The following is a 25,102-nucleotide window of genomic DNA, read 5'->3' on the forward strand; positions in this document are numbered from 1 at the left end:
AGCTAATTTGCCTACAAATGTCAGGTGGTCATAATAATCTGGCCACTGTGTGTGTGTGTGTGTGTGTGTGTGTGTGTGTGTGTGTGTGTGTGTGTGTATTTTTTTTTAAATGAGAAAATTTTTGGGATTTAGGGTTGGTGAAAAGTTCTTAGCTCTGACTTTCAAAGTATGATTTATAGAAGAATAATTGGTCAGTTGGATTTCATCAAATTAAAATGTTTTGCTTTGTGAAAAATCATATTAGAATGAAAAGACAGGTTACAGACGGGGAGAAACTATTTGCAGTCTACGTATTTGACACGTAACTTATCTGGAGAAAATATAAACAGTTCTAAAATCTTAACAGTAAAGATTCAAACAATCATATTAGGAAAATGGGCAAAAGACATGAAGAGGCATTTTATTGAAGAGGATATACGGACGTCAAAAATAAGCACACAGCCTGTCTGGCGTGGCTCAGGTTGAGTGTAGACCTATGAACCAGGAGGTCATGATTCAATTCCCGGTCAGGGCATATGTCTGAGTTGCAGGCTCCATCCCCAGTGTGGGGTGTGCAGGAGGCAGCGGATCAATGATTCTCTCTCTTCATTGATGTTTCTACTTCTCTCTCCCTTTCCCTTCCTCTCTGAAATCTTTAAAAATATGTTTTAAAAAAAATAAGCACACAAAAAGATGTTCAGTATCACCAACCACCAGGGAAATGCAAATTAAGACTATGACAAGATATTGGACACCTATCAGAACAGCTAAAATTAAAAATAGTAAGATAACCAAATGCTGGTGAGGTTGTGGAAGACAGAAACTTTCATACATTGCTGATGGGAATATTTTCCACCTTGGAAAATAACTTGATGGTTTGTAAAAACAACAACATGGTTAAACATAGAGTTACCTTATGACCCAGCAATTCCATTCCTAGGTATGTATGTTGGAAAAAAGAAAACATAAATGCATATAAAAACTTGCATGCTAATGTTCACAGTGGCATTATTCATAATCTAAAAATGGAAATAACCAACTTTCCATCAGCTGATGAATTGGTAAGTAAAATGTGGTATATTTTTCAATAAAAGGAAGAAATTGCTAATGCAATGCTGTGATGTGGATGAGCCTTGAAAACATGCTAAGTGCAAAAAGCCAGTCACAATAGATGAAGCTTTAAATTGTATAGATCTATTTATATTAAATGGCCAGTTTTAGAAAATTTAAATGTAGAGAAAGTATTTTAGGTTGTGGGAGTGACTTATTATATGGTATCTGAATTTTATCTCAATTTTTTTTATTTTTATTGATGTTTTAGAGAGAGGGGAAGATAGAGAAACATCCATGTGAGAGAATTGATAGTAGCATGAAATGAGTAGGTAGTATTCAGCTGCCTCCTGCACACCCCCTACCAGGGATTGAGCCCACAACCTGGGCATGTGACCTGACTGGGAATTGAACTAGTAATCTTTCTGTGCACAGGATGATGCCCAACCAACTGAGCCACACTATCCTGGCCAGGGCTCAATAATGCTTTTTTAAAACTAAATATGCATTTTCTCTATACCCCAGCAATCTCACATTTGGGCATTCATTCAAAACAAATGGAAACTGGAGTTCACACAAAAACTGGTGTATTATTGTTCATAGTGCTTTGCTTGTAATAGTGAAAATCTGGAAAGAACCACATTTTTTTGCAATAGGTGAAAGGTTAAATTGTAGTACATCCATACCATGGAATACTACCCAGCCATCAAAAATGGCAGTAATTATTGGTGTGTGCAGCAACTTCGGTGGATCTCAAGGGCATTAAGCTCAAAATCTCAAAAGGGCACATACTCTGTTCTCACATTTATATAATCTCAAATGATAGAACAAAAGTTGGGACATGGGTGGCTGTGGGGGAGAGCTCAAGAAAAGGTGGGATACTATAGTCTTAAAGTGAAGTGGGACTCTCTCATTTGCATGTAGTTTGTTTATTGATGTTTCATGTCTCCAAGGCTTACATTTTAACTAAAGGTGATTGATGGTGTCAAACATAATGTGTTTACTTTAAAAAAATAAAAAAAATAAAGTGAAGTGGGGAATGGAGAGGATCAAAATATACTGTCAGTAGTTGAAGAAGGAAGATACATACATGTATTACTTAAAATTACATGAACTAACATAGATACATTGGGAGAAGGGAGGATCAATAAGAGTAAAAAATGCCCAAGATGTGAAACTGCAATTGAGGAAGGAAATGTCATATGTATGTTAATTAAAATTATATTAACATAATATATGTTTATGGTTATATTAGAAGGAAGAATTGATAGTAGCATGAAATGAGTAGGTAGTATTCAAAACGGGTAAATGAAAATCTGCTGTCTCATGGCAGCCCTGACCACGTGCGAGTACTTGTAACATGGCTGGTTCCATTTGAGGCATGCTGTGAATATGAAATATACATTGAAGTTGAAGCTTACAAACTAGAAATATCCCATTGGTATTTTTTGCAGTTATGAAAATGATACTATTTTAGACATATTGGGTTAAATAAATAATTGAAAGTAATTTCACCTGTTTTTACTTTTTTTTTAATGTGGCCACTAGAAAATTTGCAGTTACATGGGTGGCTTGCATTTTATTCCTCTAGACCAGCGATTTTCAACCTTTTTTATCTCATGGCACACACAAACTAATTACTACAATCCTGCGGCACATCAAAAAAAAAAAAATGTTTCTTGCCGATTTGACAAAATGTAGGTATAATTTTGATTCATTCACACCGGACGGCTATTGTGTTGGCTATTGTCATTTTTTAAATTTGACAATCTAAGGAAAAAGAGGCCAGTGCTCCTGACTAAATAGTCTAGTACTGCATCTTTTAAAACTTCTTGCGGCACATGTGTTGAAAATCGCTGCCCTAGAATCTATAGTCTAGGATGGATGGGGATCATCTGACCCTCAGGCCATGTGAGGCCCGAGAAATCATTTGGTCTGGCCCTGCCAAGGTATTAGGGGTTGGTTAATTAAATGTTTGACCAAATATAGAAGGCTAATTTTAAGTTGATAATTTTGTATGGCCCTTGAATGATGTTATAAATATCCAAGTGGCCCTCGGCAGAAAAAAGGTTCCCCACCCCTTGTCTAGGACATGCAGTTAGAATTGGTTCCCCTGGGGAGTAGGCTGAGTCTGGGGAAAGCTGGTTAAGGGAGAGTTGTTCTGTTTTTTAAAGTCTTTGTTGCTATTGGATTTTTAAAACATGTTAATGAAATTTGATAAAAAATTACCTTTTTAACAAAGGCTGTATGTGGTCTCTACTTTAAAATGTTAATTTGTCATATTCTAAATTACATAGTCAATGTTAACCATAGTAAGGAAGTTTGGAATGAAAAGTAGTCATTGTCTTGTCCACTGTTTTTCCTTCATTTCAGTTTGCTGTGATCAGAAATAAAGTACTTGTTTTTCCTGCTTTTGTCTAGCTTATTGCAGGAGTGACCAAGATACCACCTTATAGAAGTAATGCCCACAGAAAGCGGGAGCTGTTCAACTGCTCGCCAAGCAAAACAGAAACGCAAATCTCATAGCCTTTCTATACGAAGAACTAACAGCTCTGAACAGGAGAGGACGGGTTTGCCAAGAGAAATGTTAGAAGGACAAGTAAGTTAGTGCTGAGCATGTTTGTAATGTTCCAGAAATAGCCAAATATACACAGGTCTCTAAAGTAGAGAAAAAGTATGGGTTACCAAAAAACAAAACAAACCTAACTTCCCCTCCCTTAAATAAAACTACTGTCAAATACAATAGCCTACACAGTGACAGGATTCAATTCCAAGGTTAATGTTTTTTGTTTTTTTTTAAAATATATTTTTATTGATTTCAGAGAGGAAGGGAGAGGGAGAGAGAAACATCAATGATATGGGAGAATCATTGATCGACTGCCTTCTGCACACTCCCTACTGGGGATCGAGCCTGCAACCTGGGCATGTGCCCTGACCGGAATTGAACCCAGGACCCTTCAGTCCGCAGGCTGATGCTCTCTATCCACTGACCCAAACGAGCAAGGGCCCCAGGTTAATGTTTTTACAATATATAGTATTAAAAAAAAGTGGTGTGACAGTTTGGATCAGTTTTTCTTCTTTGTGCTATTCTACAGTACAGTTTTTATTCTACAGTGCAGTTTTAATTGTCTGTCTAATAGTCTCAAGAAAAGGAGAATCAGGTATTATTTCAGTGATCTTTCTGTTCTCTGGAGAGTTTCTGGAATCAGGTTTTTCAGTATGTTTTCTTGGCTTTATCCTGAGTTTTCTGTAGTGAGTATATCTATTTGATGTCCCTTTTGATCAGATGAACTAATATTTTATTGATAAGGCTAAGTTTTCTTACACTTTTTCTAGTTCCTTTATTATGAAAATTTGTTAGTTTTTAAAGGACATTGTGAAACCTAAAAGTATATTTGATAATAAAATAGATTCTAACTATATATACTGCATATTCATAATAATATATATAAACATGCATAGAAGCATACATACATATAGTTTTATGATTGTCCCTTCACAATTATAACTAATTCAATGGCCATAATATAACAGGAAAATAAGGCTGAAATCTGAGAAATTGGCTCATTGGAATGTTGGATCTTAGAACCGTGCCTGGGACTCTGATTTCTTGGCCTCCAGGATGCAGCTTCTAGGAGGGCAGCAGCACACACTCAGAACCTAGTGCAATTGCTTGGCATGTAGTAAATATTCAATTAGAACCCTGTTAATATGTATTGAATGGATGAATAAATGAACAAAAACCTGGTTCTGCTTTCTAAAAGAAACTATATTTTAACAGTACTGGAAATAAAAACCATAGACTTTAAGGAGCCTCCAAAATAGGTTTGATATTCTTAGTGTGTTAGTGAGTTTGGGTGGCCGTAACAAAGTACCACACAGACTGAGGGGACTTATTAGAACTTTATTCTCCCTCGGTCTTAGAGGCTAAAAGTTGGAGATCAAGGTGTGGGCAGTTTCTCCTGAAGCCTCTCTCCTTGGCTTATAGATGGTTGTTTCCTACTTGTGTCTTCACATGGTTGTCCATCTGTGTGTGTCTGTGTTTTCATCTCCCCTTCTGATAAGGGCACCAGTCAGATTGGATTAGGGCCACCCCAGTGACCCCATTTTGCCTCAATCACTGTAGCTCTGAATAAAGTCATATTCTGAGATGCGGGAGGGTCAGTACTTCCACATATGAGTTTGGGGGGAAACACAGCCCATAACTCTTAGGAAAGAATTTGAACCAGAGGTGTGCAGTGGACCTTCTATGATGGAATGTTCTAGATCTTTGCTATCAGAGATGGGAGCCACAAGCCTCAGGTGTCTCCTGTGACTGAGGAATTTAAAATTTTTTTATTAACTTACATTTAGTCAAATGGAGCTACTGGGGATCAAACCCGTAAACTTAAATATGTGCCCTGACTGGGAATCAAACCTTTGACCTTTCGGTATATGGGATGATACTCCAACTAACTGAGCCACATTGGCCATGACTAAGATATATCTTTTTAATTGTTAGATTTTTTTACATTTCTAGCAGTGAACAATTCTATAACCTTTGCTAGCATTTCCTAGCATGAACTGCCATATGAGGTACGTGTGTTCTCTTGGCCTTCTGAGGGCCTGCCCTCCATTGTGATGTAGCACCATGGGTAATTGCATCTCAGGGTAACCTTTTGTGAAGGCCATTCAGAGCCCTCCAAGCTGCACAGCCTATCACTGCTCCTCGGCCCTCATCGTGGTGTCTCCAGTGTTCCTTGGATGGTGCCTACTTGTCAATGAGTCCAGTGTCCTGAAAGGCTGGTGTGAGGTGCTTTGCCTGGTTCAGCAGCGGGAGGATGGTAGCAGTGGTGTGGGGGCAAGCAGTTGTCATAGTGGGTGTAAGCAGAGGGGTCTGAGAGCACAGGTGGTTAATTTTACCAGTGGGTTTGAGTTGAACAGTAGGTCATCACTCTCTAGAGGAGGTTACAGTCATGCTCTTTGAGTTTGTTGGGGAGCACTATCAATAGTGAAGAGTAGTGTGAAGAAGCTATAGTCAATTACCTCTTAGATTCATGAGTCGGAAGTAGTTTAGGAAGCAGTGCTTAGCTCAGGGATGGGAAGTCTGTAGTTGCACAGGGCTACTGAATCTCTGTGCACATGGAGCATTGAGGGTCATCTTTTATCCAGGTACATGCTGCTGTGGTAAAATGTAATTAATTCCCTTTACAAGCTTTACTGAATCCATAGTAGTTTTTCTGTTAGAGTTTTCTCCAGTGATACCATAAGTTACATTCCTCAGTTCAGGGTCTGTGAAGTCAAGTGGCACTAGGAGAGCTGTTAGGAAAGGTCAGGAGGAGCTCTGTCAGGCCACTTGCCCTCCAGTGGAAAAGTTCTCATTTCACTGCACGTTGCTTCTTGATTGTCTTTATTTTATCAAGTGACATTAACACTGACATCTTAGTTTTATCTCCATTACAATTACATTTTAAGAGGCGTTTACTATTTAAGTAAATGTAACATTTCATTGGCTGAATCAGGATCTTAAACATTATGGGTGTAGGTGAGTTGGAATTGATAGACATGAGAGGAGATTGGGCCTTGGGAGTCAGAAAAGCTTCCAAGTGACACTCTGAGGAGGGCTAACTGAACGAGGGGTTCTGCGGGAACATGGCACGGAGAGGGAAGAGACTAGGCAAGGGCCATGAGGCGGGGCAGACAGTGTGTTAAACATTAATTGTGCTGGTTTAGTTTAGTTTATTTTTCATTGTTACTTTAAGTTTTATTTCTTTTTTTTTCATGTTTTTTAAATTGGTATTTTATTTTATTATTTTTAAAAATATATATTTTATTGATTTTTTACAGAGAGGAAAGGAGAGGGTTAGAGAGTTAGAAACATCAATGAGAGAGAAACATTGATCAGCTGCCTCCTGCACACTCCCTACTGGGTAGGTGCTTGCAACCAAGGTACATGCCCTTGACCGGAATCGAACCTGGGACCCTTGAGTCTGCAGGCCAATGCTCTATCCACTGAGCCAAACCGGTTAGGGCTTTAATTGGAATTTTAGAGGGGTATTGAGAGAGGCTGCATGAACCAGTTCTATCAAATTCAGTTTGTAAACAAGGCTTCACATATATTTTCAGGTAGCTTGTAAAATTTACTTGAGCATTCTGTGTTTACTTAAAAACATACTGCTAAAATGCTTATGTCATTAGAGATCATTTTGCCCAAAATTCTTGTCTTCCTAAGAAGTTAATCTGAAGGAATTTAATAAATGTTATATATATATATTTGCAACTCACTAAACATCAAAAAGTTTGTTCTGCATATAAATTTGAAAAGCCACTTAGAAAATTACTGTGTCAGCAGTTAAAGTATTAAAACATTTTTTAAGAAATACTTATTAAGAATTTTGTTTAAGAATACTCTTAAGTGCTGGGAGAGGGGGTCACTCAGAAGATACTCTACAATATAGTCCATGTCCTTAGGAAATTAGAAGAGAATGTAGACTGTGTCATTCTCCCTGTTATTAACAGTGTCTGGAAGGTAAATGCTTGTGAACACAGTTGGTGCCTAAGGCACTGCTTACTCATTTGACCATACCTAAAAATTTAGCTGAGCTGTTGCTTCTTCCCACTGACTTCCCATGAGGTTTAGACAGAACTGAAGGTGTGCAGAGCACGTGCTGAGGCACGCAGGCACCAGGAGCTAACTGGGAACTTACATGGTAATGTTTTCATTTAACTGATACAAGTTTTGCTTTTACAGGTGAAATTTTTCTTTTTTCTCTCCTCATGATAATCTTTTAGGTATTACATAGAGTTACAGTGGACATGAGGATTCTATAAGGCACAATTTCTATTAATATGTAACTTATTAAAATTAATTTATAATACCACATGATAGAATTTAAAGGCTATTTAGAATGTAATTTAAAAAATCCTCACCCAAAGATATAGTCATTGATTTTATAGAGAAAGGAAGAGAGAGAGAGAAACATGGGTCAGTTACCTTCCATATGCTCCCTGTAACCTAGGAATGTGCCCTGACCGGGAAGCAAACCCTTGACCTTTTGGTGTACTGGACAGTGCTCCAACCAACTGAGCCAAACCGGCCAGGACATAATATAATTTTATTTGTGAGAACTGCAGGCCTTCTCTACAAATTTGGAATTTTTAAAATAAGGTAGGCTTATTTCCTCCCTTGTAAAAAAACAATTGTGTTGTTTCGAAGAAGTGCTTATTCTTGAATTCCATATTGATTTTAGTTTCATCTGTAGAAATTTGAAACTTTAAGTTCTGTAAACATTTTATGTATAAGAAATAAAACATCTAAAGATATAAAAGCTTAAGATACATGATAATTCACTTTGGAAAAAATATATTGGTACTTGGTATCAGAGTTTCTCATTCATTATGCATTTTAAACAAAATCTTCTTTTTCTACAGGATTCTAAACTGCCTTCCTCAGTTCGCAGTACACTTTTGGAACTGTTTGGTCAAATAGAAAGAGAATTTGAAAACCTTTATATTGAAAATTTAGAATGTGAGTATTTCCTGTCTTAATATACTTTTATAACTTTTCACTTAAAAATCTTTGAGAGTCAAATTTGTGGGTGGACATTCACCACTGCATTTGTTTTCTTTTCTGCTGCCATAGTAAGATTAGTGGCTTTGAATAACACAATTTATTATCTTAAAGCTCTGCAGACTAAAATCAGGTGTGGGCAGAGCTGTGTTCCTTCTGGAGGCATGAGAAGGAATCTATCCATTGAGCAAAACCATATAGGGCTCTTTGCCAGTCTTATAGCTGAGTATCTTGTTCCAGTCAGTTTTGGTGTGGGTAACTGGAAGCTGCGGGCACAAGGCCTTGAATGTGGTGTCTGGCATTGTTTGATGGTTTTCACTAATTGCTGTCTGATACTCATTTTCTGCATGCTCTGTGATTTTAATAAACTCCTTGGTAGTTTGGACTTCATTCGTAGCAGTTAGTGAATCCTGTACATCTTTATGACTAATCAACTGAACACTGCCATCTTCATAATAATGAATCTAAATCTTAAGTACTCCAACCTCCTGGGCTTTAGGTAGTGATATTGTGATATTCATTGTGATATTCAATGACCATTCCAGAAGTTTTTAGGCTGAAACTGGTGGCTTTCAATACATGCAGTAATGGTCTGTTGCCCATCTGTAGATTTAACATAAACAGCACAGAAGCCATTGAAATAGTGATCTTTCACATAGGCCCTTAAAGTGCTGTCACAGGATTCTCTCCAAGACTTCAAACCTCCATCTACTTCCTCTGGCTGGGAGTAACTTGCTTCTTTCTGTAATTGATTAAACTTAAAAGAAATTTTGTTTCTTGGATCGAAAAATCTGCTATTATCCAGGTCACTGTGTTTTGTAATTGAGACTTGATCTTCATATCCTTCTATCTTTATAGGTGTGAACTGATCCATATTATACTGAGCAAATGTTTGTGCTGCCCCTTCCTCAAGGAAATTGTCATTCATTATTAAGGAGTAGCTGGACATTATTGAATGCTTCATTAATTCCTCTGGGGGGTATATGAGTGATGAATTTAGTAGCTATATGTACCTTCTCATTTGACACCTGATCCTCAAAGTCGGCCATCTTGTCTTTAGGTGTGTTTTTTTAAAAATATATTTTATTGATTTTTTACAGAGAGGAAGGGAGAGGGATAGAGAGCTAGAAACATCGATGAGAGAGAAACATCGATCAGCTGCCTCCTGCACACCCCCTACTGGGGATGTGCCTGCAACCAAGGTACATGCCCTTGACCAGAATCGAACCTGGGACCCTTCAGTCCGCAGGCCAACACTCTATCCACTGAGACAAACTGGTCAGGGCTAGGTGTTTTTTTTAAAAATCCTCACCCAAGGGCAGTCTTTGATTTTATTTATTTATTTATTTTTTTAGAGAGAGAGGAAGGGGAGGGAGGAAGGGGGGCCGAGAGGGGGGGGGAAGAGAAAGAGAGAAACATTGATGTGAGAGAGATACATTGATTGATTTGGTTGCTTCCTGCACATGCCCTGACTGGGGTTAGGAACGAACCTGCAACCCAGGTTATGTGCCTTTGACCAGAATCGAACCCAAGATCCTCATGGTTAGAGCAGGCTGACGTTCTAACCACTGAATCAAGTCAGCCAGGGCTTGTCTTTAGTTTTTTCTTTTTAAACTCTTCCTTGTTGAAAGTTTTACGTGATTCGCTTTCCCCCCATTGATCTCTTCTCACTCACTCGCCCCCCATCACAGACCCTCACTGCCCTACTGTCTGTGTCCATTGGTTATGCTTATATGCATGCATACAAGTCCTTTGGTTGATCTCCCCCCCCCTCCCCCCCCATTCCCTGCCCTCCCTCTGAGGTTTGATGATCTGTTCGATGTTTCTGTGTCTCTGGATCTATTTTTGTTCATCAGTTTATTTATTATATTCCACAAATGAGTGAGATAATGTGATATTTAGCTTTCTTGGACTGGCTTATTTCACTTAGCATGATGCTCTCCAGGTCCATCCATGCTGTTGCAAATGGTAAGAGTTCTTTCTTTTTTACAGCAGCGTAGTATTCCATTGTGTGTATGTACCACAGGTTTTTAATACACTCATCTGCTGATGGGCATTTAGGCTGTTTCCAAATCTTAGCTATTGTAAATTGTGCTGCTATGAACATAGGGATGCATATATTCTTTCTCTTGTCTTTAGTTTTTTAAAACAATTTTTATTTATCTGAAACTAATATAAAATATTGTATGTAAACTAATTGAAAAAACACTAAAAAATTTTATTTTAGAAGCAATTTCTTTATTTCCTTAAAGTAGTGATTTTCAATCATTTTCATCTCATGGCACACATAAACTAATTACTAAATGCTGTGGCACATCAAAACATATATTTTTTGCCAATCTGATCAAATAAATAGGTACAACTTTGATTCATTCACACCAGATGGCTGTTGTTGTGTTGGCTGTTATTTTTTTTATGTGACAATTTAAGGGAAAAGAGGTCAGTGCCCCTGACTGAATAGTCAGGTATTGCATATTTTAAAAATTCTTGTGGCACACCAGTGTGCCTGATGTGACATAGCAGTTGAAAATTGCTGCCTTGAAGAATCAATTAGTGTAAAAAGGAAACATATCTGTAATTATTCCTCCTGTTGACCCATCCCACTGTGCAAAGGAAAACATTTGCTGCATTTTTTGCTTTTAGTTCTTCTAGTAATTATTTTATAAACTTGATCTGTTTTTGCTCTGTCAACTTTAGTTCACATGAAGTCATACTTTGTAAAATGTTAGGAAATGATGTGTCTTTTACCTCTCACTGCTCTATTACTTTCCAGTTTTGTTATTTTCCAGGGTTTGTGTTTATAAAATTTTTAACCATAATCAGGTCTTTAGTCCCTTATAAATTGATTCTAGAAATTGAATACTAATAAACAGCTTTTGTATTATTAGAGTATGTTTACTCTAGAACTAAGTGGTGTGGTTGGGTCAATAGTGAAGAGAGTATAATCCTATGTCATTTAAACTTTGCTATTAGAAAATTTAATGTTTTGATATTGGATTTTCCTTGTAAGGCCATCTTGAAAATTTACAGAGGAAGAAATTATTCCAACATTTTATAAAATAAAATTAGGTACTGTGGACTGCATCTGATTTTAAGTATTTTTTTAAGTATCACAGTTGTATGGACCCGGTATTGTTGAATTTCCATTGTGATTTAAGGCCTTGTGTTTTATGAATTTGTACAGTCTTTCAAGAAAAACTGTAGGATTTACAGATGACTAATTTTGGAGGGTCAGTGGCTTCTTCTTGCCTGTGAGATAGAGTTGAAATTGCTCAAACTGGATTTGTTCAGAGCCTTTTGCGCTTGGCCTTGTTTCTAGTTGATCTCATTTGCACTTTCACCCAGACACTTGGCCTCACGCTAGTCTGAACTGATCTTGTCCAGGCCTGGGAGGCAGCATGGCAGGCTCATAGCCTTAGTGCTGGGTGGATTTGTGGCCAGACAGGGACCAGCTGCAAGGCTATAGTAGTAGGTTGTGTCCTTGGATAAGTCCCTTCTCCCACTGGTCTCTTTTCTCATCTGCATAGTGTGGAAACCGGGATAATAGCATCTGTCCATAGCACAGCCGTGTCTGCTTCCTCCCTGCAGTGTCTCTGCTCATTCTCTTCTTCAGAGCGGATATCCTTCCTCTTTACTCTCCTCTTCTGTTCCCATACACCTCTACTTCTATTTATTTTTCATAACTTCAGTTTTTAATCTTCCTTATATATAATCCTCACTTGGTACTCTATAGTGCCATGCAACAATATTATGTTTTTTTATTTTATGTTTTTTCCCCTTGATTTCAGTGCTCAGCTAGACGGTAATATTACATTTAGTTTTGGACAATATCAGGATAATGTTTTTAAATATATAGAATAAAATACAAAGGAAAAGATTATATTGATATCCAAGAGCTCTGCTTGATGAGAACCCTGATAGCATCATGTCTTACCCGAGTAGGAAGAGCATAGGAGTTTCTGTTTTTGGAATCATGTCTTAAATTTTTTAAGAACTCTATAAATTGTGATTTTGTTTACAGGATATTATTCTGGTCTTTGTTTAGACAATACCAATATATAACATTTTTATACGCTCAAGGTTTGGAAGTAGTCAATATATTTCAACAAAAAGTACACATTTTTAACTTTTTTTCTTTTTTTAAACAACATTTTAAAAAAATTGATTTCAGAGAGGAAAGGAGAGAGAGAGTGAATCATTGATCATCAGCTGCCTCCTGCATGCCCCCCCCCCCCCCCCCCGGGATCGAACCTGCCTACTGAGGATAGAGCCCACAACCTGGGCATGTGCCCTTGGCCAGAATTGAACCCGGGACCCTTCAGACTGCAGGCTGATGGCTGTATCCAGTGAGCCAAACCAGCTAGGGACACATTTTAACCTCAAAAAAATTTTTTTTATTTCCAGTGCGTAGAGAAATTGAGACTCTTAATGAGCGTTTAGCTGCTGAAGGACAAGTAATCGATGGGGCAGAACTGAGTAAGGGCCAACTGAAAACTAAAGGTAAGGGGAATATTTGTGAATGGTGCCCTGCAGATTATATGGGGGGGAATTTGGAATTTAATGTAGACATGATTCATTGATTTTTGTGATCAGCAGTACTTGAGTCTATAATATAGGTGTAGGCACAGAGTGAAGAAGGAATTGCCCGTTGCCCCCATGTCCACATGGACAGACAAACCCTCCCAATTGCACTGTCTTCCCATGTGAAATGGATGATCCCATTAATGACTGCAGTAATATCCTGGCCCTGAAAGTTGGTGGCTCCTTAGTTGTATGGCTGTATTGATTGTCGATTCTCTGTCTCTGCAGCCAGTCACAGTACCAGCCAGCTTTCTCAGAAGCTGAAGACCACTTACAAGGCCTCCACCAGTAAGGTATGCAAGGTGCTGGCTCGTGGGCCAGCAATGTGGTACTTAAGGTGGGCATATGTATACTCTAAGTTGCATATTTTTAATTAGATATGTCTGATAGGAAAAGATAAACTTCTGGTGTTAAATCAGTTTTTAGAAGGATAGATTTGTTAAATGGCCACAGTGTATTGACACCTAGATACTAATACTTGTTGAGGTGAATATATTATGCATCAGTAAATTTGTGTTTTTTTTGAGGAAAAACATATTTTGTATTATTATTTGGCTTGATACAGAGACTTTGAATTTGGAGAAAACTAATATATGGGTATAAAGCAATGAAAATTACATTCTGAAATATAGTTAAGTTTTAGTTCAATTTCTCTAATTTTCCAAGTATGATCAGGAAGTGAAGGTCTGTCTCCAAGGCAATTTTTTTTTTTTTGGTGTGGTGTTTTGCTTTTTCTTAAATTATCTTGTTCTAATCTTCTTAAAGTGGCAGGATTTAATTGCTTGGAAATATCTATGAGGAATTACTATTATGAAGTAATATTTTGAGGTAATTTTGTATGCATCTCTACTTTGGAGTATTTTGAGTATACAAAATATAAAATAATTACCTAATCTTAACAAATGTACACTCCTTTTCTAAACCCGAGGGAAAGTTTAAATTTGTGGTGAGTCTGCTATCCTATATAATAAAAGAGAAATGTGTAAATTGACTGTCCCTCCACTATGCTCACCAGCCAATCAGGAGTGAGTATGCAAATCAACCCGACAAAGATGGTGGGTTAATTTGCATACACAGGTGCCGGGCGGAGAGCAGAGTGGGAGACCTGGCAGCTTGGGGGGACGTGGCTCCCTCGGTCGCTCCCCCAAGCCACCAGGCGGAGAGCAGAGCAGGAGAGCCTGCAGAGAGTGGAGCAGCTTGGGGAACTTGGCTCCCCAAGCCGCCAGACGGAGAGCAGAGAGGGAGAGCTGGCGGCTTGGAGGACTTGGCAGAGTGGGAGGCCGTGGGACGGAGACAGAGCAGGAAGGGAAAACCAAGAGCACGGGGAGCACCAGGAATTCTGAGAATAGTAGTTCTGGTGGCAGCCCCAGGACCGAAAGTGGAAGCCCAGAGTGTGGGGAGCACCAGGAATGCTGGGAATCGTAGTTCTGGTGGCAGACAGATCTCTTAGACACTAGAGCAAAGTGAGCCTGGAGCAAGTTACTGTTGCGGTGGGGGATGGAGGGAAAGCAAAGGTGAGAGACATAAGTAAAATCAGAGTGTCTAGGAAAAATTAAAGGGAAGATATCCTAAAACTTCCAGGAAATCTCCACCAATGAAGCAAAGAAAAAAAAACAGAAACTCCCAGATTGGAGAAGGCTCCTCTGAGGGCTCCCGGATTGGAGAGGGTGCAGGTCGGGCTGAGGGACCCACCCCCAGTGCATGAATCTTCGTGCACCGGGCCCCTAGTAAAGACATAAATAGTTATTGTTAGCTATTGTTTTTCCAGTTTGTTCCCTGAGCTTAAAGTTACTTCCCTTAACATCCAAAGTGAGATTAACTGCAATTAATGTTGCAGACTTGGTCTTTCTGCTCACTTGGAAGTCTTTGGAAATTCTTAGTTAAAAATCTGAGTATTGCTGACATTTTCTTGTCTGTCTGTGTGTGTTTTTTTGTTGTTGTTGTTGTTAATCCTCACTCAAGGATATTTTTCCATTGATTTCCAGGGAGAGTAGAAGAGAGAGGGAAAGACAGAGAGAAACATTGATGTGAGAGAAACACATTGATTGGTTGCCTCCTGCACAAGCCTTGACCAGGGCTCAGGCTGGGGAGGAACCTGCAACCAAGTACATGCCCTTGACTAGAATTGAACCCAGGACCCTTTGGTTTGTAGACCTACACTCTGTCCACTGAGCCAAACTGGCTAGGGCTGTTTTTTTTTAAATAACTTTGGAATGTAAATGGTTAAATTTTTTTGATGTATTTAGCTTAAACTTAACCAGACTTTAAGTTTTTAATAAATCAACGTTAAACTTTTTTCAAATGCAGTGAGGTTATGTTCTTCCTCATTTAACTTCTTATTATAGTACTAGAGGCTCAGTGCACGAATTCATGCACAGGTGGGGTCCCTCAGCTTGGCCAGCGATCGGGGCTGGCTGGCCAGGGGTGGGGCTGTGGGAGGTTGGCTGGCCGGCCCCGTCCTCGATTGGGGCACATCGGCAGTGGGCCTGGGCCAGCGGGGGAGAGGGTGGGAGGGAGGGGGCCGCGGGAGGTTGATCGGCCGGCTGCAGGGAGGGACTGGGGGAGGTTGGCTGTGGGATCACACTGACCACCAGGGAACAGCTCCTGCATTGAGCATCTGCCTCCTGGTGGTCAGTGTGCATCATAGTGAATGGTCGTTCTGGTCATTTAGTCTTAACCTTCGCTTAGGCTTTTATATATAGAGAGATATATTGTTTATTTAGTGATTTTAGCTTATGTATATAATATAAGGTCTTAGAATGCCAAAACTTTCTGATAATTTTGTTTTTTGTTTTTTGTTGATTTCAGAGAGGAAGAGAGAGAGAGATAGAAACATCAGTGATGAGAAGGAATCATTGATTGGCTGCCTCCTGCATGTCCCCTACTGGGGATCAACCTGGGCATGTGCCCTTGACCGGAATCAAACCTAGGACCCTTCATCCTGCAGGCCGTCGTTCTATCCACTGAGCCAAATGGGCTAGGGCTCTGATAATTTTTGAAGTAGAGGAATAAAGGGTTATATAAAATTATTCCTTACTATGAGTAGTGAAAAATAAGATTGGGGCAAAGGTAAGGGTGTGTACAATAACACTTTGCTTTAAAGCCCAATCATTTTGGATACTAGAAATTGATCTGAATTTATGAGAAGCATATGGGTAATGATCTTTCTAGCATTGTGCACAGTGTGAGTGTACCCATCTTAAAGAATAACAGTGAACATATATGATATTATTTAAAAATGGGAGAAATGATCTGATATCAGAATGTATTCTGATTGGTGCCATGCATATTCTGGGTAGTAGAGCTTGTACAGTGCAGCAGGTAGGCACTGTGTTCTGGGTTTATCACTTTTCTCCTTCTGACTCAGCAGGTAGGTAGGTCACGTGGTTGGTGACATAGTAGAAAACCGAAGTTCACTGAGCAAACTAGGAAGGAGGTAGGCAGGCACGACAGTTTAATCCCCAAACCACTTGAAAGAAACTTGCGCAAACATTCACACATCGGATTTTGTTAAAGTAGTATAGATTATATCTCAGTTAAAATGATAGTTAGGATGTGTGAGTGTCCATTTGTTGCTTCATCATGTTGCTTTTCTGTCATGAATGTTTTCTCTGAGTAGTTCAGTCTTTGGTGGGGCCTCCTTGCAATTGTGGCTAAGCAGTTAACACTTTTAGAGCAGAGCTAAGAGTTGGTCACCATGTAATGGCATTAGGAAGCAGCACATGGAGTGATGTGTTAATGTTTATGGACTGCCTATTACCTCTTCCAGAAATCCACCAGAAATGTTTTTGTGAGTCAGTGCCCCTCGGTCTTTACTGTTCCCGTGGGGCCGGTGATGGATGTGGCTTCAGTTGTTCATTTCTCATATTTATACAGTCTGTGTGAGAAATGGCACATTTGGAAAATTAAACTTGCTACCACTTATAGTGGGGGTAGGCTCTGCATGTTTTTCAACTCACCCCTTTCTAAATGTTACATTATTTAACACATGAATGGCACCTAGACAGCAGCGTTTCCACGTGGAGGGACAATCTTACTAGGTTGAGTAGGATATGAGCTTTCAAAAAGAAGAAGGTTTGAGGTTGACCTGGTCCTTTTGTAATTCCATGTATATTTAAGTCAAGTCAGACAGAACCTGTTTATGATGCTGGTGAGAATGGGTCTCCTAACACATTTGTTCTGTTACCCTCTGTGTTAGAAATAACTTGGTACTCACACCTGAGTTGATGCAACAGTGGGTTGTGTTTTCACTGAGAATAGACTGAGACATCTTTTTAGGGTTTTGCTAACTCAGAGTTTCAAACAGCTGTATAATGCCACCAATTTTTCTTTTTCACTTGATTTTACAGTTTTACAAGTGAAATTCTGAGGAGTTCTTTGTGTTGAATTAGTGTCTTCCTCACATGCTTTCTCCTTTTCCTAAAAGGAAAGGGAGAATTGTTTGTGTCATGTTAGGTGATGCCGCACCATCTTGTGGCCTGTGTGGTGCTCGGGTCTGTCCCCATTAGACTGTGAGCTGCTTGCACCCTGGCTGCTATCACTGCCCTGTGCCTCCTCCTAGTGTGGTGTGGTCACCAAACAATGCTGGAAAAATGCTGTTTAGAAGGGCTATCTTTTGGTGTTTCCCAAAAATAACGTGGTTCGTATCAGTCACCCAAAACAAAAAGAAACACAACGAAAGTCCCCAATAATAAAAGTAATTAGTGTTAAGGGTTTGGGGTATATCTTTCAGAATTTGGAAATTTTTTGATGATTTGGATTTTGGAAGAATGACTTGCAACACATTAATAGGCTTTTCATAGTAGGACATGCTTATGGGAAGTGGGGGACTTGGGGCTCTTTGGGGCCTTTGTAAGGACTTCATTCTTGCTTTGTGATATCCAGCTGGATGAGTTCCACTGCTTGCATTTATGTTGTGTTCCTTTAGTGTTTTTAATATTCTGTTCAATGATTTATGCATTTTCAAAACATCCTTTTTTAACTTGGAAAACATTTGCTCAGTAAATCATCTACAATATTCTTTCCTGTCACAATTTTAGATTGTCTCCAGCTTCAAGGCCACCACATCAAGGGCTGTGTGCCAGCTTGTGAAGGAGTACATCGGCCACAGGGATGGCATCTGGGATGTCAGTGTGGCGAGAACACAGCCCGTGGTGCTGGGGACCGCATCTGCTGGTGAGTCCAGAGCTAGCCCCACTGCTTGTCACGCATGATTGCACAACAGCTGGTGTGATTGAATGACCTTTGGGTGTTGGTAGCAGAGTGACCCTGGGAGCAGACATGTGGCCGAGCAGTCATTCATACAAAGCCTTGACTTAGTGCTTAGTTCTGATGCCCCTGTCGGGCCTGTCTTAGTCTGTGGGTATGATGCCATTTTTCCCCAGGGTATATAGTCAACTCTGTTAAGGAATCACTATTCGAGGCAGCAGAAGGTGGAATGTCTTTTAAACATATTAGGTATTTTTTTGATTAGCTTTCTTGTTGTTTATGCTAACTGTATATCTGCTTTTGAAAGTACATTTCCCATTTTTCCCATTTGTAAGGTGTGGCTGAGGGAAGTGCTATGTGGTCTCTGAAGGGGGCTGTCCCAGGATTTAGGGAAGTGGGGCTACCGCTGCCCTGAGTTTGCCTGTGGGAATCACAGGGTGAGCCTTATTGAGACTCCTATCTTTTCACCAAAGAAAAGGCATTTTTTGAAAGCTGTCTAATTAATGCTCCTTCAATTAAAAATTGCTAAAATTAAAATGGTGCCCACTTGTTGGAAAAGAATTTTCCAGCTGTGACAAGTTACTCACTAGAATCTGCCTTTTCAAGTGGAAATAGAAAATGTAAAACTAGTTAGAATGATGAAAAAAAATTTTTCTCTTGTTTAAAACTCTGTTTGCACATGAGCATCCCAGATTATTTATGGAATTTACAACTAATAAAGAAGAATAAAAAGGTCCTTTTCTGATGTCTCTGAAATCTTACTTGGGTAATTGGCATTTATTTTTCAGATTTTCTTATTAAGTCTACTTTTTATCTTTTTCTTATGCCCATAAATGGAAAGGTCTAAAGGAATATTTATTAAATATCAAATAATTTAGAACTGTATTTAGATGCTATTTACATTTGAATATCACATGGCGTTCTGAAAAGTTTTAATATTTCACTAAAAAAATGAACCTGAGATGTAAATGACCTCTGTATTTAAATCTCCAGTGGGGTGCTGTCTGTAACAGTGAACCAGGAACTCAGGACCCTGGTTTTTCCCCTTGCCTGTAAATGACCCCAGACAAGTCACCAGCTCCTCCCATCTTTTTGGAAGTGTTTGTAAGTTTTACAGTTTTAAAACTGATCAGTTGAATTACAAACTAGTTATAATCAGAGTTGCAAGAGATAGTAGTGGTAATGTAACTTCTCATTTTTAGAATATTTGTCTTACTCTTTTATTAAAAAGACCATGTAGCTCAGTTCCTCTTATTTGTTTCAATTTGCAGATCACACAGCATTGCTGTGGAGCATCGAGACGGGGAGGTGCCTCATCAAGTACACCGGCCATGTGGGGTCAGGTGAGTGCTATTACATAAACAGGTCTCCAGATGGGAGGCTTGCTGAGTTGGTGTCAGGACAGTGGGGCATTCTCATAGACAGACAGATGCCATTCCTCTAAGTGTGGGCTTCACAAAGGGAAAGCTCAGCTCCCTAAACAACGTCATAGAGGAATTGTCTGTGTTTTATTTAATGTTGCACAGACAGGCACAGGTAGATAGTTTTGAAACTGAAATATGTGTGTTATTTATCAAAAACTGCGTAGTCACTCTAGATTCACTTTCCCATAATCGGACCCAATGCAGGCTGCTGTCTGCCCCGACCCTTGCCTGCCATTGATGCTGTAGTTAACACAGCAGCTCTTCCCTGCCCTTTCTGTGTATACCCTGTGTGTCCAAGTGTTCTGACCAAATTTCACCCACTCTTGTCCCACTTCCTTTGTGGGTCCTTCCATCTGGAATGCATCATCTTCAATGTTCTGTCAGGTGGCCCCATGGCTCACTGCCCCTCACCAGCCACCACCCCCCTCTGAACTCTCGTAGATAAATTTCTAGGTGGCATCTGCCTTTCGCTTGTAGAGTTAAAGGTGTTCCCACCTACCAACCCATCGAGAAGTGAGTCTGTTTGTCTTCTGCTGGAGTGAGGAGGTGAAGGTGAGAGCGGGAGGGGGCTGACATGCAATGAGCTCCTGTTCAGTCCTGCCCAGGATGCTCGCATGTGTGGCCATTCTGTGTGGTGAGTGTCTCCAGGTGGGCCAGTTCGTGGTGGTCAGCATGAGCAGGTACTCCCAAACAGTCTCAGAGCGTGTGCTTCCACCCTTTGCTTCTGCTCCATCAGTAGTGCAGGCAAATTCTGGCTGCTCCTCCTCCTCTCTAGCAGTGAGTCTTACTGAAATTGGGAGTATTTATATTGTTCATCTGTTAGGATGTGGTGATGGCCTAAGCATCACAGTTCTTTGACCAGCTCCTCCTGCAGCTACCTGTTTGGTGTTAACAGTAGAACAGTATCTTCTGCATTTTTCAGTCCTTAGAAAAATATAATTTTAATGGTGTAGCTAACTGAATCTCACTGAAGGAGAGAATTTGTTGAAGGCTGGCAAAACTTCCTTATATTCCATTTAGGGGACCCGCATCTCCTTTCAGGTGTGGGTGTGAAGGCTGGCTTCCGTGGGTGACCGGACTATCGGGTGCTGAGAGCTGGGAGGAGGGCATGGCCTAGGGCCAGCTGGGTGGGCAGTACAGTGTCCCCCACTGGACTCTGCAGATTATCTTTAACTCTAGATGCCTTTTCTATGGATAAAAATAAATGGATTATTAATATTTTTTTTCTCTGTGTGTTGCACTTTGGCAATTTGACAGCTGATATTGGGTATTTTTATTGTATCTCAGTTCTCTGTAACTTACACGTTTAATCACAGGTTAACTGAATGGGAGGATCTAACTTTGAACTACCATAGTTCTTTTACTTTTTAAATTTAACTTTGTAATACATTCTGTAGCTATAATAGATACTGATGATGTTTTATTTTAAACCTGTTTATGTAATATTTTTGTTTTGCAGTAAATTCTATAAAATTCCACCCATCAGAGCAGTTGGCTCTCACTGGTATGTTGATTTAATTTCTTTATTGAACAAAGTTGTTGATAATCTTAAAACAGCTATAATCATTCTCTTATCAGTAGCATCAGGATTATCCATGTCTTGTACAAAAGTTAGATGTGTGTTAGTAGACTTTTATGAATTATGTGAGAAATAAGAAAAATACATTAAGTAGTACTTCTTTTAATCAGTAGTGGATTGCGAATTACATGAGCTTGACTTTATTGTGAGATTAACATGGATCCATGTTCTTGGTGTCTTTATGAAGGACATCATAGTTGCCCACTTTCCCTGCTTGTGCCATGATGATTCTCAGCAGACTGTAACTCAGTTCTCTAAGGCCCATTATTCCTGCCGAGTTCCTAATTCAGCACTTCAAATACAAAAATGAGAAAAATAGTAGTTCCAAGTCATAGCAGTCTGCATTCTTATTCTTTTCTAGGTAGTTCTCCTAAGCTGTGGTAGCTTGGGTTTATCGTATTTTACATAGTGATTTTAAAAATGCCTTCATTATTATACTGAGAAGTTTTCCTATAAAATGTCCAACCCCTATGGTGTTTTGGGGACACTGACAGTAATCTTGAAGTATAAGTGTTTGGATGGACCAGAGGTCAGAGGGCTTTGTCTATAAAGGACCAGAAGTAAATGTTTTCATCTTTGAGGGCCACAGGGTCAGTGTCATAACTACCCAGCTCTGTGTTAGTGGGAAAGTAGTGGACGTGGCTGAGTGCAGTAAATGTTATTTGCAAAAGGGGTGGCTGCCTGGATTTGGCCCATGGGCATGATTTTGCTGATCCCTGGGATAAAGGACAAAAGTAGTTCTAATTGGGTGCTGTTACATGTGAGTAGAATACAGTGGGAAGGTCAGTTTGGGAGTCATAGGCCTGACCACGGTAGCTAGTTGATACCTGAAAAAACATTTGGGGAATAAGGTAGATGAGGACTTTAAACTTTATTAAATCAACTGTTTGTTATGTAATTGGGAAGAGGAAAGATGGAGGGAGACCAGCAACAACAAGAGGTTGGAAAGGAGTGGGTGAAATCAAGAGACAACTCAGAAGGGAACTGATGGAAACTGAAACAGATAAAGTAGTGGGCTGGTGCTCTTTCGAAGAGAGATTGGCAAGTCAGGCAGTAAATGCATTTGACACCTGAGAAAGGTACCACCCTCTGCGTGTGGCCAATTCTTTGGGTAAGCGCTGCAGCCAGAAGACAAGATGGGATTCAGCAGGTGCTCTTGTGAGGGTCAGTGGAGACGACTGTTTGGCACATCTGCTGCCTTTCTGGGCCTTCAGCTGCCCTCTCTTTCCAGTCCCAAGTCCAAGCATCACTTTGCAGAGTTGGCTGATGAAAGTGAGATGTTAGTACTTATGTAGTGCCTGGCAGATCGTGAGGTCCATGAGTGTTGAGTGGATGGGAATGTGCATTTGTGTGTTACTCACTTTTCTGAAATACCTCAGAACCTATTATAGGCACCAGTTAGAGTATAATTCGGTTTCAGTTTATTTAGGTTAGGACAGTAGTTGGAGAATAAAATCTATTTGTAAATTTACTCTGAACTCTCATAGCTTTCCACCCTAAAATTAAAAGGGGAACATTTTTATAAGTAATTACCTTAATTTTGTGCATTTGCTCTATTCTCAATAGCATTATGCGGTCTCAGAAATAGCTACTTGAGTGAAGTACATTCATCTCAGTAACGATCACTAAGTTACACACTTCTGAGGATGCTCTGAGCCTTACAGAAGCACTTCTTACATCTGGTGTGCACTTGGATGATTTCCCCATTTCTCTCCTCAGCTTCTGGAGACCAGACTGCTCACATTTGGAGATACGCGGTTCAGCTGCCAACACCCCAGCCTGTGGCCGACACTAGTGTAAGCAGCACATTTACTTGAAAACGTGACCTGGGGTATGTTGGTGGGGTTCTGGATGTCTGCAAATATTAGGATAACTTTGTAATATCTTATGGACTGAATATTTGTGTCTCCCCAACATTCAGAGGTTGGAGTTGTAACCCCACTATGGCTGCATTTGGAGATAGGGCCTCTGAGGAAGAAATGAAGGTTACATGGTGTCATAGAGCAAGGTCCTGATCCTAAAGGATTAGTGCCCTTACAAGAAGAGACACCAAAGATCTCTCCTTGTATACACCTGGGAGAGGCCATGTGAGGACATAATGAGAAGGTGGCCATCTGCACGCCAGGAAGAAAGTTCTTTCCAGAACACATATTGGCCATCCTTTGATCTTGGCCACCCAGTCTTGGTGCTTCGTTCTGGCAACCTGTGCAGACCAAGGCTCTGTCTAAGAAGTACCTTTATTTATATACTAGAGGTCTGGTGCATGAAATTTGTGCATGGGGTGGGGAGTGGTCCCTCAGCCCAGCCTGCACCCTCTCGCAATCAGGGACCCCTCAGGGGATGTCCGACTTACTGGCAGTCGGACATCCCTCTCACAATCCGGCACTGCTGGCTCTTAACCACTCGCCTCCCTGTCTCCCTGATTGCCCCTAACCACTCTGCCTGCCTGCCTCATCGCCCCTAACTACTCGCCTGCCTGCCTGATTGCTTCTAACCACTCTGCCTGCCTGCCTGATCGCCCCTAACCCCTCTGCCTGCCTGCCTGATGCCCCTAACTACTCGCCTGCCTACCTCATCGCCCCTAACCCCTCTGCCTGCCTGCTTGATCGCCCCTCCATTGGGGATTGAACCTGCAACCCAAGCATGTGCTCTGACCAGGAATCGAACTTTGACCTCTGGTTCACAGGTCGATGCTCAACCACTGAGCCATGCTGGCTGGGCACATATTTGATTTTAGACAACTTTCTAAAATCAGTGGCATGTATAACATCATTTTTATGTGGATAAAGTTTTAATGTAGGTAATAAAAGAGTTTGCATATTGAGAAGAAGAGTGAATCAATAGATTTAAACCATAAATCCTTTAGTTACTCTTGTAATATTGGATACTATTTATAATCATGCAGAGATCTTAATTGTTCTTTTGAGTGAAATGATCTAGTTTTTTGCTGTCTTGTCCTTACATTTGGTGAACCCTTTCCCTGCCCTGCTGACACAGGTGGAAGTGGTACCAGGCAGAGGGAATTCAGTGATGTCATGCAGTTAATGTAAACATGAAGTTTCAGTTTACTTTTGGTCATAATTGTTGGTGGATGATGGTAACCTTCTAGTTTTGATGTTTCTGCCTCTGAATACTCCTTTATTTTTTCTTTCTAAAACATTTTAAACATTGTTCTATTTAGAGGTGAGTTAAATAATTAATAACTACAGTGATGACTTTTCTTTAGTTAAGAGCTTTTATTAACAGCTCATTTTTGATTGAGCATATTTTGTATTTTATTTACTTATTTATTTTTTAAATTTTGTTTTATTGCTTAAAGTATCACAAAGAGTAGTACATATGTCTCCTTTTTTTTTTTTCCCCTTGACCTTCCCCTGGCCTCCCTTACCCCCCTTGTATTTTATTTTAACACAGGTTTTTCCCATGTGGAATTACCAAACTATTGATTATATGTCATACTTAACAGATTCATTCATTCAAGAGACAAGTATTGGGTTATGATGGAGGACAGGGCAGAGAAAAGGGTGGGATGAATGCTCAGAAAGTTGAGAAAGTGAGTTAACATTGTGTGAAGTTGTTCCCCCTCCCCCCAAAATAAGTAAGAAAGCACCAGTCTTGTTAAAGGGGAAAATTATATATAGTAATTACTTTCTATTTTATTTTTTATTTATTGTTTTTCAAACCCTTGTGTTGAGGAGTAATTACATTTAAAAAACTTAATAGTTTACGTAG

At 39.9% G+C, this 25,102-nt stretch overlaps 1 protein-coding gene and 1 pseudogene across 2 annotated transcripts in view; one reads left to right on the forward strand and one right to left on the reverse strand.

The window, feature by feature from the left end:
- WDR37 (WD repeat domain 37) overlaps positions 1 to 25,102 on the forward strand; it is a 62,871-nt gene that overhangs the window by 6,173 nt on the left and 31,596 nt on the right. The window contains exons 1-9 of one of the 2 annotated variants that reach the window (XM_005880451.2): positions 1,200 to 1,211; positions 3,451 to 3,628; positions 8,440 to 8,536; positions 12,983 to 13,078; positions 13,388 to 13,452; positions 18,199 to 18,334; positions 19,639 to 19,710; positions 21,251 to 21,295; positions 23,090 to 23,166. In XM_005880451.2, coding sequence (XP_005880513.1) covers positions 3,491 to 3,628; positions 8,440 to 8,536; positions 12,983 to 13,078; positions 13,388 to 13,452; positions 18,199 to 18,334; positions 19,639 to 19,710; positions 21,251 to 21,295; positions 23,090 to 23,166 — 726 coding nt within the window. In that variant the 5' untranslated portion in view covers positions 1,200 to 1,211; positions 3,451 to 3,490. Of the gene's footprint in view, positions 1 to 1,199; positions 1,212 to 3,450; positions 3,629 to 8,439; positions 8,537 to 12,982; positions 13,079 to 13,387; positions 13,453 to 18,198; positions 18,335 to 19,638; positions 19,711 to 21,250; positions 21,296 to 23,089; positions 23,167 to 25,102 lie in introns of those variants that run through there. The other variant, XM_014528511.1, reaches the window with a different exon arrangement.
- Positions 8,755 to 9,675, reverse strand: LOC102241094 (annotated as a pseudogene).

The sequence above is a fragment of the Myotis brandtii genome, unplaced genomic scaffold (genome assembly GCF_000412655.1).
Source record: "Myotis brandtii unplaced genomic scaffold, ASM41265v1 scaffold639, whole genome shotgun sequence".
NCBI lineage: Eukaryota > Metazoa > Chordata > Mammalia > Chiroptera > Vespertilionidae > Myotis > Myotis brandtii.